This window comes from Doryrhamphus excisus, linkage group LG19 (assembly GCF_037039965.1).
Source record: "Doryrhamphus excisus strain RoL-2023G ecotype Guam linkage group LG19, RoL_Dexc_Guam_v1.1, whole genome shotgun sequence".
NCBI lineage: Eukaryota > Metazoa > Chordata > Actinopteri > Syngnathiformes > Syngnathidae > Doryrhamphus > Doryrhamphus excisus.
The window spans coordinates 10,862,064-10,878,583 of record NC_136375.1 but is presented as its reverse complement, the minus strand read 5'-3'; the positions used below and the strand labels follow the sequence as shown (position 1 = coordinate 10,878,583).

The window sequence follows — 16,520 nt, the reverse complement described above, 5'->3', positions numbered from 1 at the left end:
GGATACTCGTGCATGATGTGTATATCGGAGGAATGAGCAGTAACAGGAATGTATCATATGAAATCATGATGAAATAGAGGAAATAGCAACTGTCCTTCTGTCCGGGAGCACTCTATACACTTTATCAGTGTCTGCAAATTGTTTATACATTACATAGTAATTGGTTTGTCACTAATAAAATGCAAGTGGCGGCCGGTGCATTTGGTACCGGGACTTCCAATCCACCTCTTAATACCAACACATGTCTGTAAATTGAGCACTTTGCCAAATATAACAAGCGCACAATATAAAAAGAGTTTTGCGCTGATCAGCCAATCAGGAAAAATGTTTATTATTGTAGGCCAGCTACCTGGCCCTGAGTGGCGAATGTGAAATTCATTCATTCATTTTCTACTGCTTATCCTCACGGGTGTTGTAGGGGTGCTGGAGCCTATCCCAGCTGTTTTCGAGCGAGAGGCGGGTTACACCCTGGACTGGTCGCCAGCCAATCACAGAGCACATATAGACAAACAACCATTCACGCTCACATTCATACCTATGGACAATTTGGAGTCACCAATTAACCTAGCATGTTTTTGGAATGTGGGAGGAAACCGGAGTACCCGGAGAAAACCCACACATGCACGGGGAGAACATGCAAACTCCGGGGCTGTGGGTGGAATTGAAATCGGGTCTCCTAGCTGTGAGGCCTGCGCGCTAACCACTCAACTTTTTTTATTTTTATTGGTAAAAAAAAAAAAAAACAGCCTCATTTGTATTAGCCAAAGTGACATCCGCCAGCACTGTGGATTCTGAAGGCCCTGAGCAAATTAGACTAACATGGCAACTTCATGGAACAAATACTAGAATTTAAGGCCCTATTTCAGGCGATGTTATACACAAGACACGTTATACGTGTTATACGGGTGGCGTTTTCGTCAAAGCTCACTTCTGGTCACATGATGGCGACGGGACGGTGATGTCATCGTTTTGAAAAAGTACACAAGGAAACCACAAGACGGCGTTTCCCACTCTGGAAGTTTATTGTGTGGATACAATAAAAGTTACAAATGTAGATCAGACGGTCTTTAAGCCATCAGAGAAGGCCTTGCTGGCCCTGAGCGCCCACCACTGATAAAATGTAATAGTGTACTCTTATGCAGCTTGTACGGTGTCGGGAGTCACAGAAAGTAATGTAAGCAATGTGAGGATGAGTTTTGTAGGTGTGGTATAGTAAAATGTTTACATCATACTTGGGTGGCCTCCCCTATTCCTGGAACAAAATTAGCTACATTTAGTTTAGCAGGTTTCAAAATGTGTTTCTTTATGTTTCTCAAGCTTCTGGCACCCCTGATGTAATATTAAGCATTATTGTAATATTAAGGTCAAGTGGTTAGCACGCAGACGTCACAGCTAGGAGACCCGAGTTCAATACCACCCTCGGCTATCTCGTTTGCATGTTCTCCCCGTACATGTGTGGGCTTTCTCCGGGTAATCCGGTTTCCTCCCACATTCCAAAAACATGCTAGGTTAATTGGCGACTCCAAATTGTCCATAGGTATGAATGTGAGTGTGAATGGTTGTTTGTCTATATGTGCCCTGTGATTGGCTGGCGACCAGTCCAAGGTGTACCCTACTGGAATAGCCTCCAGCACCCCCGCGACCCTCGTGAGGATAAGCGGTAGAAAATGAATGAATGAATGTAATATTAAATCCATAACAACATTGCACCTGCAAAACTGGGTCAACATTTTTTTTTTTTGAAAACTGTGTTAATAATTTACCATAAACTAGTGGCCTCGGCTCTAATAGACACGAGACACTTTTACATTGCTTTCCCACCGTGACATGAAAGTCCCACTTTACATAAACATGTTCAAATAAACGCCTGGTACTCTCTGCAGGTGAGCAAATAAACACCCCAGATTATTTGAACCTATAAAGAAACACAGCACACATATGCATCACAAGCTGAATGACACATTTATTGCTTTGGGGGTACGTTTGTCAAATTGAAGAAAACGTCTGCAAATATCAATATCAGCTTATTACTCGCTGTCGAGGGGATGGCTTGCCGCACATGATGAGACGCTGTAGAACATCCTCATTCCTTGCCATAACAATGACTCCCTGAGGAACAACAGTTGGCGTGAGTGGGCCGGATTTCTAAAGCACGACGACGCGAGGTGTTTGGAAGCGGAACAGCTAAGCTTAAGTTGTGACATGTGTCAGGAAAAGACCGAGGTGAAAGTTGACCCAGACACCAGTTGCTTAGCGACATATCGCCTGGTTTGCTTTTTTTTTTTTTTTTTGGCTTGTGTCCGTCTTCACTTTCATTTTGGCGGATGAATGCCTTTTTTAAAGCCACTCAAGAACACTTGGGTGGGAATATACTGTCCATTCACTACTACACCACAATTCTAGAGCTCAAAGTGAAAATGGAAGTGCGTTGTTCTTGTAATATTTGGACTTATATGTAGCTCGGTGGATGTGTAAAATAAATAAATAAGCATGGTAGGAATAATAAAATGTCTGCAGTTTGGATCACATCTGTTGTTTTTTGGAGGCTGGGCATTTTTCACCGTAAACAGATGTGTGTGTGTTTTTCTTCCTGCTGCAGTTTACTGACACACTAGTGAATAGCTAATCAGTCTCCTCACTCGTTTTAGAACAAAACACCCACTCTTCTTTGACCTTCCCACTAATGCATATACATGAGCAGGAAAAGCCTTGCATGCTGCCCTGACAGATACTGATGTGTACTATATTTTGTACACAATTTTGTGTAGCACCTGTTTTGTATTATAAACTGCAGAAAGGATAGACCTGAATAGGACGTGTGTGTGTGTTAACCCACGCCTCTTTGTTAAATATGGCTGTCATGTCGCTTTGACGTCACCCTTTTCCTCACAGCATCGACCCGTCATCCCTCATCCTCCTCATGCTGTATGATCACCCTCGTGAACTCTCGCCCCGCTCATATGTTGCCTCCCGTTTAACCCCCACAGCCACCATCCCCCACCTTATACCCACAGCTCATCGCTTCCACTTCACCCACTTTTTTTCCAGCTCTCCACCTGCCTGCTTCTCATCCTCGCATACATCCACTTTGTACGCTATCACGCCATCTTTATCGATCGGACAGTCGGCACTTTCTTCTTTGTTCCTTCACCAAAGTTTTCACCCACTTCTTCTTTCCTCTTTTAGCCTCAGCCTCCGTGCGTCCAGGGAGTGCCAAAATAAGGAGCGCCTCCTGGAGCAGCGGTTCCGGGCCGCACTCAGAGACTTCCAGCAGTGGTTGGTCAACGCCAAAATCTGCACCGCCAAATGTTTCGACGTGCCACAGAGCGTTGCAGAGGCCTCCACCGCTCTGCAAAGAATACAGGTGTGATGTTTTGCAGAATTCTTGGCTGTTAATCGTGGAGTAAAAGTATACTTTGAACTGCATTGAATTTAATTTAGCTTGGAGATTTTGGAGACACGTCCAAATGGGACACAAGTGTGCTTCTCCTTTGGAAGTATGTCTTCTAAGGTTGTCCTCTGAGAAGCTGGCAGGTGCTCTTTGGAGCACCGCAGGGCCTTGGCGAAGGGGCGGGTTCTTGCTGGTTCAGGTAGATACCCCTGTATTGCCTCAGCGGATAATTACCTGCCTGTGTCTGTCACAACAAAGACTAGTCCACATTTATTAGCAGTCAGATTTGCGTTAAGTATGTGGAGAGTTCTATTTTTGTCTCATTGTCAGCGAGGATTTCAAAGACGGGAGGAAGTTGGCGTGCGTCCTCTTTCCCAAGTTGCTGCTGTTGCTTTGTGAGGATGAGAGGGATTGTCACCGAGTGTACGGCGGCCCAGAGAGGGAGAGTCATGTTTTATTTATCATTGACCTGGTGAGGAATGTGGAACAATGTTTCCACATGGCCGACCTCCAGGAGGACTGGCGTGGGAGGGGGGGGGTGGCTGTTTGGGGATGGGGGTTCATAAACACACGGATGTGTCACCCTTAATTGGTGGTGTATGAGAAGGAGGATAGAGAAGAAGCGGGAAGTTAAAAAACAAAAATGTGTGTGAGGCACAGATGGTAGAGTGGTCCCTGCTGCGCTGCTGTCATTTGCCGTGCTCTGAGGGAGGGGTGTTTTGTGTACTGTACATACATGTGTGTGTGTATGTGTACGTTTAGTGTGTAAAAAAAGACTCGCTGACTTCTCTAATCTGCCTACGCGGGTCAAGCCCCTCCTTGCGCCCACGCATAGGGAATTCATAATGGCTCTAATTGCGCCTGATTGTGTAAAGTGTCCATCATTGTGTTGAATTACCCACAACCGGGACAATGGAAGACAAAAAGTAAGTCACTTGGTTGTCACTCATTCTCTTTCACTTGCACATTTTCCTCCTGTTGTTTTCACTGTATATATATATATATATATTTGTGTGTGTGTGTGTGTTAAACAGCTCCTTTGTCTTTGTCTTCTCCCGTGTCCCCCCCTTAGGAGTTCCTGAGTGACAGGGAGCACGGCCAGGCCAGGCTGAGTACAGTAGGAGCCAGCGGGGAGCTGCTGATGGCGGTGGTGTCCAAAGACAGAGTGGAGGGGATCAAGGCCAAAGTGGCGACCGCCAGGGAGGACTGGAAAAGCCTGATGAATAACTTGCAGCTGAGGCAGGATGCGCTCAAGGTGGGGGTTTTTGTAGTTTGCCTTTTATTGAGCATGTAAAGGCAACATGGTGATGTTAAAATGAAGAGTTAAGCACGTGAATAGACTAATGTCAATAAGGATAATGAGAAAGAATGACAATAAAACAAGGCAGACTATAAAATAAATAGGTAGAAGAGGATAACAATGGCGGACATCCAACATTGGGTGTTCTTTCATCTGGGCATATGGCCGTTTATTACATCAACAACAAACGTTTGTGTTTGGAAATGTTTTTTGTAGTCTTCCCCATTCCATTCTCGCCAAAACTGATTAAAAAAAAAAATCTGATTCTCTGTCGACCAATCAAAAGACCACACTGATGCATCTCATGCCACCCTTTAGGCGGCATAGTGCTGTGGTTATTGTGCTGGTCTACGGCACTAAACTACAATGCAAACTGCATTGCTTTGTAGAAACTGTGCTGAAGAGACAATGCGGTATGCTAACTGTGTGGTTTTGCTTTGACATGAATCAAGTCATTGTCTTTGCTTGCTCGACTTAAAACCCTTTTATTTTTGGGAGCAAATCATGGAACTTCTCCATCTTAGTTGTGTATTTATTCTAATGAAATGTGTGTCTTTTTTTATATTTCACAGAGCTTGTATTGTCAGATGACAGAGTTTGAAGCCAGCGCACAACCCTTGCAGGTGTGGCTCAACAGCGCCGAGGTCAAGGTTCAGGAAAGCAGCGCTCGACTACACGACCTCTCGGCCAAGAAACAAGAGCTTAGCAAACTACAGGTCAGCGCCATGTTATCCTTCAACGGAACGCTATTGCACATCATCCACAATCCTTATGTGAGACATGAATGCACTTTCTATTTTCTGTATGTTCTAAAGATATACAAACAGCTAAAAAGAGGCAGGTAATTAATGCATGTATGCCTAAAAAGCCCGCTATTAAAACTCCTCTGAAAGGTTTTATGGATTTATATACATAACATGTAATACTTACAATATTTTGCCCTATTTTGGTCTTTTTAAGCATCTCTAGATTATTGATCTTGTGTTAACTTTTCCAAACTCAAAAACAAAAACACAGCAGGAGCTGTGAGGCATTGTGAGGGCGACGCTGTAAGCAAGCATGTCATGAAGCTACTACTACTAGTAGCCAGCCGGTGTCGTGTCACTACACAGTAACTTATAGTTCTTTGGCGTAACTGTGTTTAAAACAATAATTATAGCAATGTTGCTGTAGCTTGGTTAATATGCAGGTCGCATTTTGTAAATAGGACATTGTTGACAGTTTTTTTTCTCAGAAATAGGAATAAATTCGTCCCATTACGTGTATTCTTAGCTGCCTTTTTTAGCTGTTTGTATATCTTTAGAACACACAGAAAAAGACATCATGTCTGACATAATGGTGGGCCAATTTTTTTTTTTTTTTTTTTTACAAAAGTGCAGTTTTCGTGTAAGATGTTTAACTTCTATTTTCCCTTTGTCTTATAAATTGACGACTGAGTTGATTTTTCAAGGGCACAAAATACTGTACTCCCCGCTTTTCATCAGATAAGCATCCCCAAAGTGTAATCTGAAATCAGATGGGAAAAGAAGACCTAATTACATTTGTCGAGCACCACTGGATCAAAATAGAGCAGCGGCTTGACATAATAGTCACAGGCAAAGTCAGGGAATCTAATTAAATCCCCCTTCTGTCAAAACCCCGTTTTACCAGGATGCGATAACAGGATCTGTCATGTCTGGCAGAGGCACAAAAAAAAAAAAAAAGGAGAGGAGCGTTAAAAAGATAAAAGCGACAAAGGAGGGGGAAAATATATCAAGCCTGTCGCAAAGCTCTGCCCTTATCATTGTTGGTATTTTTTTGTATGTACTCTGTTGCTTTTGTTTGGCCCTGCTACCAATTACATGCTTCCCCTCAGCACCTCAAGTACAATACAATACATGCTGCATAAATCCTCTTTTCATGTTTAGACCTCGTACTGTCACTACTTTTTGTCTGTGCTTGGCTTAAAGGTCTCCTATTTTGCCACATTGGCTTCGTGAAAAAAAAAATATCCATCATCTCATGTTTGCTCCACTTTGGAGAGGTTGCTTTTGAAATTTCAGATGTTCATGACATGGTGACACCTAGAAACCGTTGCAGACTGCCACTCTACTGTCGCTGTTTATTGTTCAAGTAGAGACCCACCATGCACTTCAATCTGTTTATTAACAAGCAGAGAAATACACGTAGTGAACAATATCACAGGAGCTGCTGTCGGCCGCTCTCTACACCGCTGACATGCTGCTAGCACTCAGCTGACGTCAAACATGTCACTTCATTTAGCTGCATGGTGACATCAGACCTGATAAATAGATAAATAATCATCCTATAATCCCAGCATCAAGGTCTTATTTTCATCCGATTATGGGACCTTTAAGTATTGGTACATTTTATCAATGGAGGTCAGAAACAGCTGTTTTTACGAATGAACCCTCATCTGTGCATCTCCCTCTTCAAATGGGACACCAGAATGTTCTGGAGGAGATGTTTAGTCGCGACGCAGAACTGGGCCAACTCAGAGAGAGAGCTCATCGTCTCTGGGAGGGACAGGCTGCGGGCAAGGGCTTCGTCCATCGAGTGTCGCAGCTGTCGGCGCAGTACTTGGCTCTCAGCAACTTGACCAAGGTAAGACCGTGTAAACCTGCCTGATGACCTCCGCTGTCCATCTTTCTGTTCTTGTTCCTTGCTCAACATCGCTGATGGTTACCGTACCTGCCACGTGTAATTGGTCTCGCTAGCTGAAAAACCCATTTCCGAAAAAAGGTCCTGCAGCCGTATCATCACAAGAAAGGGCAAACGCTCTGTTAGCCCACCTACATCTTTTATCTGAAAATGTCATCTTTGAAATGTATGAGTGCTGCGGCAGCTGACCTTTGGCAAACCCTCATTAAGTGTCTACTCTATCTCCTAGTTGATGAATTTGACACACAACTTGGCTGCATCGTTCTTGTAGAATTGAAGTCTCTGCTTCCTTTTTAGGCTTGTTTGAAACTGTTGATTATTATTGCAGCTTTGCCTTGCCTATACAAGTAGGCTCGTATTAAATATGCATGAAGGATAACTGCAGACAAAATTAATCATGTTTTTCTGGTAATGTGGGGGTTGGGCTAGTGAGCCCAAAAAACATAACGTTACTGTGATAATAATCACGTGGTTTTATTGTCACTCTTTTCTGCAGGACAAGGCCTCCAGGGTTGAGCGTATCGTAGGGGAGCACCGCCTCTTCTCTCAGGGCCTCGTAGAGCTCCAGGAATGGGTGTGCAAAGCTCAGAGGATCCTGGGCACGTGCATCTCTGCCACTTCTGATAAAGTTGTGCTGGAGGACCGCATGTTACAGCTGGAAGTAAGGAGGAACACATTGATTAAGCTTGACAACTTGATGTTTAATTAGCTCAAATCCCCGCGTTGCAGACTTTGCTCGCCGCACGTCAGGAGCGGGAGATCCAACTGAAGATGCTGCTTACCAGAGGAGAAGCGGTCCAGCGGAACACGTCGGCTGAGGGTGTCCCGGTGATCCGGAAACAGATCCAGGACCTGAAGGACTCGTGGGACTCCTTGCTTTCTGCCTCCATCAAGTGCAAGAGGTTGTGCAGGATATGACAGTTAAATGTGGAGTTTAATCCAAGTGTTGACATGAGCTTGTGGGTATGAACAGCCAACTGGAGGGTGCCTTGTCGCAGTGGACCAGCTATCAGGAGGATGTGGGGCACTTTGTGCTTTGGATGGACCGTGTTGAGGAAACACTGAGCTGCTCGGACAGACAGTACTCTGAGATGAGAGACAAGACTGCCAACCTGGGAAAGACTAAGGTACTGGAATGTAAAATAAAAAAGAAAACATCTTGACAGGACGGATTTTATTTTAAGATGTGTAGCAAAGCCTGCCTTATTTTGTTTATTTTATACAAAGCAATGAGCGCATACATGGGGCTCATCCTGCTGGCTCACATTGTCATACTGTTGTGCTATACATGTATGCCTCGGGGGGCCCCCTTTGGGGTCTGCAACCTACAATGAATGTATGTGCGTGTTTTCATTCCAGCTTCTATATGAGGAAGTGCTGAGTCACAGCTGTCCCCTGGAGACCATAGCAACAAAGGGAGCCAACATGGCGGAACACTGCACCACCCAGCAGGAAGTGAAGCAGCTACAGACCAGATACACCGCACTCAAAGAAAAAGCCAAGGTATGTGAATGTGTTGGTTTCCCATTGCTTTTATCTTGAATAGTTATCTTCAAGCTTGTTCTCCAGAACGCCGTCAGCAAGGCTAAGGGGCTGGTGCTGATCCACCAGGACTACCAGCGAGGGCTACATGTGTTTGAAGATTGGTTGGAGCAAGAACAGGCCACTCTGGCGTCATTATCCCATCTGGAAGGAGATGTGGAGACACTTGAGGGAACACTGAAGCAGCTCCAGGTATCCATACCGAACCTTCTTGACACTTAGAAGCCTTTTTAAAGCTCCAGTTCTTCAGGTTCTTACTGCACCTGTTATGTTCATCCTAGCTTCTCCAGGAGCACTGCTCAGATGGCCAGTCGCTGCTGTCGTCAGTGCTGACCACCAGAGAGAGGGTCATCCCATGGGGTGTACCCCAGATAGAGGACAGAACCCTTGACACTGCACAAAGGGAGTGGGTGTCTTACCAGGACCGTTTGGAGGAGACCCAGACCCAGCTGAAGTCCACCTTGGCCAGATTAAAAGAGATGGGGCAGAAGTTCCTTACTTTAGCTCAGTGGCTTGAGGAGATGGAGAAAGGGGCTAACTTGAGACCTCATCGGAGGTCTGACAGAGGCACCAAAAAGACTCAGTTGTCGAAACTCAAGGTTAGTACTTAGTAAGGCCCGGACATTCACAAGGCAACAGCAAATAATCTCTAATCTTCTCTGCGTTGCTTGTGAGCAGTCGTGTCTTCAAGCTGTGCTGACACGGCAAGGAGAAGTGGATGGCCTCTCCTCGTTATCCCAGCAGATTTTGGAAGAAGCCTACATCAGTGGTCATGTTAGCGTCACGACAATGCAGCTCACCGCCCGCTACCACTCCCTGCTGCTCAGCATACAGGTTAGTCACTCTTTTGTTGAACAACATTTACCATAAACAATTCTGGTTGTCTATGACCTTGCAATAGGAGTTCAATTATGATGATTTACTTCAATAAATAAATCAATTCATAAATCACAATACAGTCGTCCCTCGCAACATTGTGGTTTGAAAATGGCTTCCTTATTGTTATCTAATTTTTGTCCAAATTAATTCATAAATAAATGATTGACAGACAATTTAGTCTGTAGTCTTAGTATGTTATCTTCTGGTCACCAGGCTTCTGTAATGTTACATAAACCTCACATTACATTAACTTCACACTGCATGTTGTCAGCTATGACACATCCAGCATGATGAAGTAAAAAAAAAAAAAAAATCCTCCTAGTCCATGTGGAAGCGGTACGTTTTTGGCTTCATTTTTACCTTCTTCCCTACTCTGTTTGAAACCCTTGCTCGAAAGTTTTCTATGGTAGCGGTGTCCGTCTCTTGTGTTTCTGCAGTGATTCCGTACCATAGCCTGTGCATTAGCAAAGGCGTCCATAAGGGTTCTGTTTCACGCCTGTTATGCTGTAACTACGAAAATATTGAATTTATTGATATTGAATCCCACTGTGTGGACTTTGCATGTTCTCCCTGTGCATGTGTGGGTTTTCTCCGGGTACTCCGGTTTCCTCCCACATTCCAAAAACATGCTAGGTTAATTGGCGACTCCAAATTGTCCATAGGTATGAATGTGAGTGTGAATGGTTGTTTGTCTGTAATTGGTAATTGTAAGTGTGCCCTATAATTGGCTGAATAGAACATGAATGAATGAATGAATCCCACTTCACGGAAATTCACTTATCACGGACGAGGCAAGAATCAATTAACCATGATAAACGAGGGATGACTGTAACCACATTTCTTTTTAGGGCTCCTGTTATTTAATTGGAGGTTGTAAAATAGTCTGTCAATCAATCACAATACGACCTTTTATACTTCCATGAAAAGCCGGGACCTAGTGTGCAGTGTCATTATAGATTGTATATATTGCCTGTAAGAGGGCTTTTCATCCCATGCTATTATTTATTCCATGGGGTATTTGGACTTGAAGCAGCTTTGAAGAGACCGTGTACTGTTCTGTGTACTCAGATCCAGCCTCCCCATGTGTTGCCTGCTGCTTTTATGGGGGGTTCTTTAAAGAAAAATTGATGGGACACAGGCGCTCACAGTGCACAGCATCTGGAGTGAAAATGCTACACACGCACTTGATTGATTTTTACACCTTCAGTGACACATCATAGCACGCACACGTCTTGCCATCTTTCCACACTCTCAAACTTACTCCAGCTTCAACACTGGGGGTGGGTGGGGGGTGGCTGTTAACTCCCTCTCAGAAAAAGGTGTGCGCTCAGCAATACCAGCTAATTGGAGCTTCTCACTACAGGATCCACATCCCCAATCCTGTAGTGAGAAGCTCCAATTAGTGTCAATGCCACTAGAAGCCCGCCACCCCTGTTTTCTCATCGCAGCAAGGGAGTTAACACGCCACCCTCCCACCCCCCCCTCTCTTGTAATAAAAGGGGGTAGTAGGGATTGAATATTTTTTGTTTTGATGGCAGTTCACAGAGCCTTTTTCCCTGGTGGTGGAAACCTGCTGGGAAGCAACTTTGAAAGAGGAAATGAGTCTTATACTAACAATACCAGCAGAAACAACCTGCAGGCTGTAGTTGTTTTGTATGAAATATCCAAATAACAGCAACTGAATCATGATAGATTCACATGCAGTCATACAAGAACATACAATATTGATTTTTTGTGCTCTTATATTTGCTTAAATCTATTTTCTGATCTTGCAGGACTCCATCAAGCAGCTGCAGGAGGAGCTGAAGAGTATTGAAGAGGCCGAAAACCTTTGCATGACCTTCACAGATTGGCTCAGCTCGGCGCAGAAAAGCTTCACAGAAGTAACTGACACCTCCGAACCCCTGGACCGCAACACGATGGACAAGAAGCTGAAGAAACTAGAGGTACTAGTCAACCCCTACACCCAATTATTAGTCAGAAATTACTACCTGAACCAAAATACAATTACATAGATGGACTCCAAATTGCCATAGTGTGAATGGTTGTTTGTCTATATGTGCCCTGTAATTGGCTGGCGACCAGCCCAGGGTGTAACCCTGTTGGGATAGGCTCCAGCACCCCTTGTGAGGATAAGCAGTTAAAATGAATGAATGAATGACTGTTCCACTAGGCATCACTAATAACACAGCAATAATAGCAGGTACAGTTTGTGGCTGTATTCTAGCTAAAACTCAACTCTGAATCCCTGACGTCACTTCCTGTCCACAAGTCCGGAAGGCATTTATTGCAACACACTTGAGCACGAGTCTTATTTATGTCTTAAATGGTTTATTTCCTCAGATTACATCTGCTATATTGGTTAGTATATGCGCAAATGTGACTGTAGGGGTGTTGTTATATCTGTAGAGGGCTCTAATAAAACAAAAAACTTATGTAGAAGGTTGTAAACTGGTATTCTATACTCTAACTATGAAAATACTTGATTCATACATAAGGAAATTAATTAATCCCAATCGGAACCAACTAACTACAATAAAGGAGGGATTACTGTAGTTAATATTGTGAGTTAGCCATACTATGTAGGCTGTACTGTAGGCTGGAAAATTTTATCTAATCTTGTAACTGTAGAGCTCTTTTTTGGCAGCTTCAGCATGCTTGGCCAAGGAAAATGTGTGATATCTGCATTTTCTGTGATTTTCAGCTCAAATGGCCACTTTTGGCTCGGAGCTATTGCTTGCTAGATTTGAAGTATTTTCCACAAGTGTGATACGGCCTGGATCACAATGCTCGTATCGATTGTCTCTTTATGAAGACAAAGCAGGCGCTGCCTTAGAAGAAGAGCGTTAGCAGGGTGCGACACCCCCGCTGTGAAGGCGAGGATGAAGAAGCAGCAGCAGTGTCAGGTTCCTGCTGGCTCAGACTCCATAATTGATGTGGCGCCCTTACTGCTTCACAACACTCTCATTTCCAAAGTAACAACTAATAAGCTCCTACACATCACATGCAGACGCTCACACTTTCAGTGACTATTTACGCCACGTGGTGCACGTCACGCAGCCCGGCGGAGTCTGCACTTATCCTTGCATCAGATCGATGGTGGTGCTTCTGAACAGAAAGTTGAGGCGTTTGGTCACCACATGTGCCCTTCCATTACTTCACCGGTCGTCATCCCCCTGTGGTGAGCTCTCCAGGGCTATTCATTGAACTGAGATAATTATGCAACGACCCAAAGATTACCGATCAATAGCAGAGCGACGGGCCATCAGTTGGATTTGTACTTTGTTTCAGGCTAACTTGTAACACTAGAAAGGTGTACTGGCCCTTCTCTGGTAAGTGATCGTGAGCTTCTAAAGGTTTAACCCCATATGTTGCTTGTCTGTTTTGCCACTGAAGGGTACCATTCATTCATTCATTCATTTTTTTACCGCTTATGCTCACAAGGGTCACAAGGGTCGCAAGGGTGCTGGAGCCTATCCCAGCTGTCTTCAGGCGAGACCCAATCACAGGGCACATATAGACAAACAACCATTCACACTCACATTCATACCTATGGACAATTTGGAGTCACCAATTAACCTAGCATGTTTTTGAAATGTGGGAGGAAACCGGAGTCCCCGGAAAAAACCCACGCATGCACTGGGAGAACATGCAAACTCAAACAGAGATGGCCGAGGGTGGAATCGAACTCAGGTCTTCTAGTTGTGTGACCTACACGCGAACCACTTAGTTGCTAAACACCACTTGTTTTTTTTTAGAAGTCATCCTTCATATATCAGTTAATTGTGATACTTGAATTTCTGCAAATTAGGATTCGGTATTTACTGCAGATGTCCAATATTGTTTTTTTTTTTAATGAAAACCCATATGCCGATATTGTCCAACTCTCAATTTCTGATACCGATACCATACCGGTATGTGTAACATGACATATCTCCAATGGTGGAATTAACACATATGTGTTGTATACAGCATTTTAATATTGTTTCTCTTGATTGTAAAAAAATGTAATACTGAAATCAACCTATGCTGATATCGGACATCCCTAATATTAACGGAATGTTTTGTTTTTGTTGTAACATTTGTTTTAACATTATTAGAGCTCCGTATACATGAAACAACACCCCAATAGTCACATTTACACTCCTATTCTTTGTTTACATCACATTGCAGGCAACGGTATCACTGCAGGGACATAAAAGTGAGCTAACTAGTTAGCCTCTCCAATTTGCTTATTCTAAACTTCAAGTGTTTCAGACGGACAAAGAAGCCAAAAACCTACCACTTCCACATGGAACGAGAGGAACTTTTTTTCCACTCTCTCTCGGCTCAAAATTATTTTTTATTTATTCTCAGGAAATTAAATAGGAGCTTTAGATGTATACAAAAAAATTGAAATATATATAAAGTGTAGAATATGATGCAGACAGGATGTTGGCACACACAGAGGGTGTACACAAGACTTTGAATAATTAATGTTAGCATGATAGAAGACCGTTTAACAACAGCCTAAAGGGCACCCAGTGTGCAGGACCTCATAAATAATGTTCAGCAGCCTGTAATGTCTGCTACTTTATCAGCGTTAATGAATGAGTGTGGCACCTAAATGCACCATATGGACCCTGGGATCGTGAAACGCTGGCAGCCGATTATACAGACACTTGATGCGCGCTGGGAGGTTAGAGGAGAATGTGAAGTGGGCAGAACGTGACACGGTCGCTTGAGCAATTATGGCAAACGTTTCTTGTTTTCGTTCAGGTTGTGTGATGTGTGGATGTCTTATTAGGGTCATCAAGAAGGAACAAAGGTGGGTCGTTAGAATGATTGGGCGTCTCGGTACGCAGCAAACACGGACGTGTGCAGGCAGACACATCATATCATTAGCAGCCATAGCTGGAGATGTCTCCTGGCATTGCGTAGCACATCTCCACTCGAGCAGTAATAGAAGCATGATGAAAGCTAGAAGGCGTCCCATTGAGCTTGTGTTGCGGTTACCCTGGAAACCCCCGTGGCTCCTTCTCCCCGTTAAGGGCCTCTTATAATTGGGTCCTCCTTTCATATTATTCTCTGTGGTTTCTCCACACCATGACCTGCCAAGCCTCTCCCCAACGCAACACACAGGTGTCAGCCTACCTGATGGCTACTGAGCCTTTTGAAACACTACCAGAAGGTGAAGGACAAAGAGAACCTGAAAGTCCCTTCAATGTGGGTCACATTTGCTATAAAAATACAATAGTACAAATAATGGGAAGAACAATGTGAGAATCACTTTGTGATTGTTTACAAACTCCTGTTTGATTGATGATGATTAATTGACTCCATCACCCAGACTCTGCAGGCTGATCTCCATCACGGTCACAGCTTCCTGAAGTCCCTGAGGGAGACGGCTGAGCGGGCAGCAGGTTTCCTGAACGAGGCCGGAGCAGAGAGCTTAGGAGGGGAGGTGGAAGCCCGTCTTTCCCAGCTGGAGGAGCTCTCGGGTTGGCTCAGGCAAGAACACAGCTTCCTGGAGCGTGCGTCGCTGCTGGCGAAGGAGTTTCAGGACCGCTACAAGGCTCAGGCCCAGTGGCTGGTGGAGACGAAGGCTTTGCTCAGCTCTCCAGTGGAGCCCAAGGCTGAACTATACCAACGGAGGGCACAGCTTGCCAAGTACAAGGTTAAAATGGCTACTTTTTACATTGCAATCATGAGTAAGATTCTGGTAGATAAGCATCATTAATGAGAAGGATTATATGTATTTTTGTTCTTCCCACCCAGGCTCTGCTACAGATGGTCCAGTCCCAGGATGGCTCCATCAGGTCAGTGGTGGAGAAGGGCGATGCTTTGCTGGCATCTGTCCATTACCCCTCCGTCAGAGACAAGATGAACAAGCTGCAAAAGGACTACAGTGACCTGTGCAATATGGCCATGGTAAGAAAACATGAAGGGGACTTCTCCTCACGGTCATCCCGTCTTACGTATCCTTCCAATGTTAAGTCCCACGTGGAGCATCTCAGCGGCCATGTGAAGGAGCAAGAAGTGTACCACAACAAGCTCCAGGAGGCGGAGCGATGGCTGCTGCAGATGTCCAGCAGGATGGTGACGCCTGACCCCAGCATGAGCCAAAGTCTGGAGGCGGCCACTCAACAGCTGGCTAGGCACAAGGTGACCATGACATGTTGTCACATGATATAAACACATAGGAGCTGTGTGAATGATGCAGCTTTGAATACACACTGTACATGTATATTATATATACTTTATATAGTGTAGTGAAGTAGTGTCCTTCAGAGCCTTAACCTTCAAACTCGATCCCTTCACGGCTGTCATAATAATTATCCCGTAAGACCACATTGTGTGCTATCGGTCTGTTGTGACATCCTGTGTCATTGACCATCCTGACATCTTTTTTTTTTTTTTTTTTACTCTGTCCCTTTGTCCTCCACAGGCCATCATGGAGGAGATAGCAGGCTTTGAGGATCGCTTGGCAGGCTTGAAGCAGCGAGGGGACCACCTGGTGCACGGCTGCGACGAGCGCGTGCAGAGTCGGCTGAGACAGCAGGTCCAGGCTCACCAGCAAGGCACCAGAGACAGCTACTCTGCCATCTGTAGCACAGCACAGAGAGTAAGTAAAGATGGGGGGGGGTTCTATGCTGGCTGAGCATTTTGCTCCTTACCATTATTACACCATTGGTTCTGTTGCTGTTTTGTTGTGCAGTACACCAATTAATAAATGTCTCATGTGAACATGAGAGAGCAATGTTTTCC

At 44.5% G+C, this 16,520-nt stretch overlaps 1 protein-coding gene across 1 annotated transcript in view; it reads left to right on the top strand.

Annotated features, from left to right (window-relative positions):
- The window catches only part of syne1a (spectrin repeat containing, nuclear envelope 1a), an 86,306-nt gene that overhangs the window by 32,613 nt on the left and 37,173 nt on the right, over positions 1-16,520 (top strand). Inside the window, exons 57-72 of the mRNA XM_078799295.1 lie at positions 3,187-3,364; positions 4,464-4,646; positions 5,264-5,407; positions 7,140-7,295; positions 7,849-8,013; positions 8,082-8,254; positions 8,326-8,479; positions 8,712-8,855; positions 8,922-9,086; positions 9,176-9,493; positions 9,573-9,728; positions 11,549-11,719; positions 15,103-15,429; positions 15,531-15,683; positions 15,750-15,917; positions 16,201-16,377. Coding sequence (XP_078655421.1) covers positions 3,187-3,364; positions 4,464-4,646; positions 5,264-5,407; positions 7,140-7,295; positions 7,849-8,013; positions 8,082-8,254; positions 8,326-8,479; positions 8,712-8,855; positions 8,922-9,086; positions 9,176-9,493; positions 9,573-9,728; positions 11,549-11,719; positions 15,103-15,429; positions 15,531-15,683; positions 15,750-15,917; positions 16,201-16,377 — 2,932 coding nt within the window. The remainder of the gene's footprint in view (positions 1-3,186; positions 3,365-4,463; positions 4,647-5,263; positions 5,408-7,139; positions 7,296-7,848; positions 8,014-8,081; positions 8,255-8,325; positions 8,480-8,711; positions 8,856-8,921; positions 9,087-9,175; positions 9,494-9,572; positions 9,729-11,548; positions 11,720-15,102; positions 15,430-15,530; positions 15,684-15,749; positions 15,918-16,200; positions 16,378-16,520) is intronic.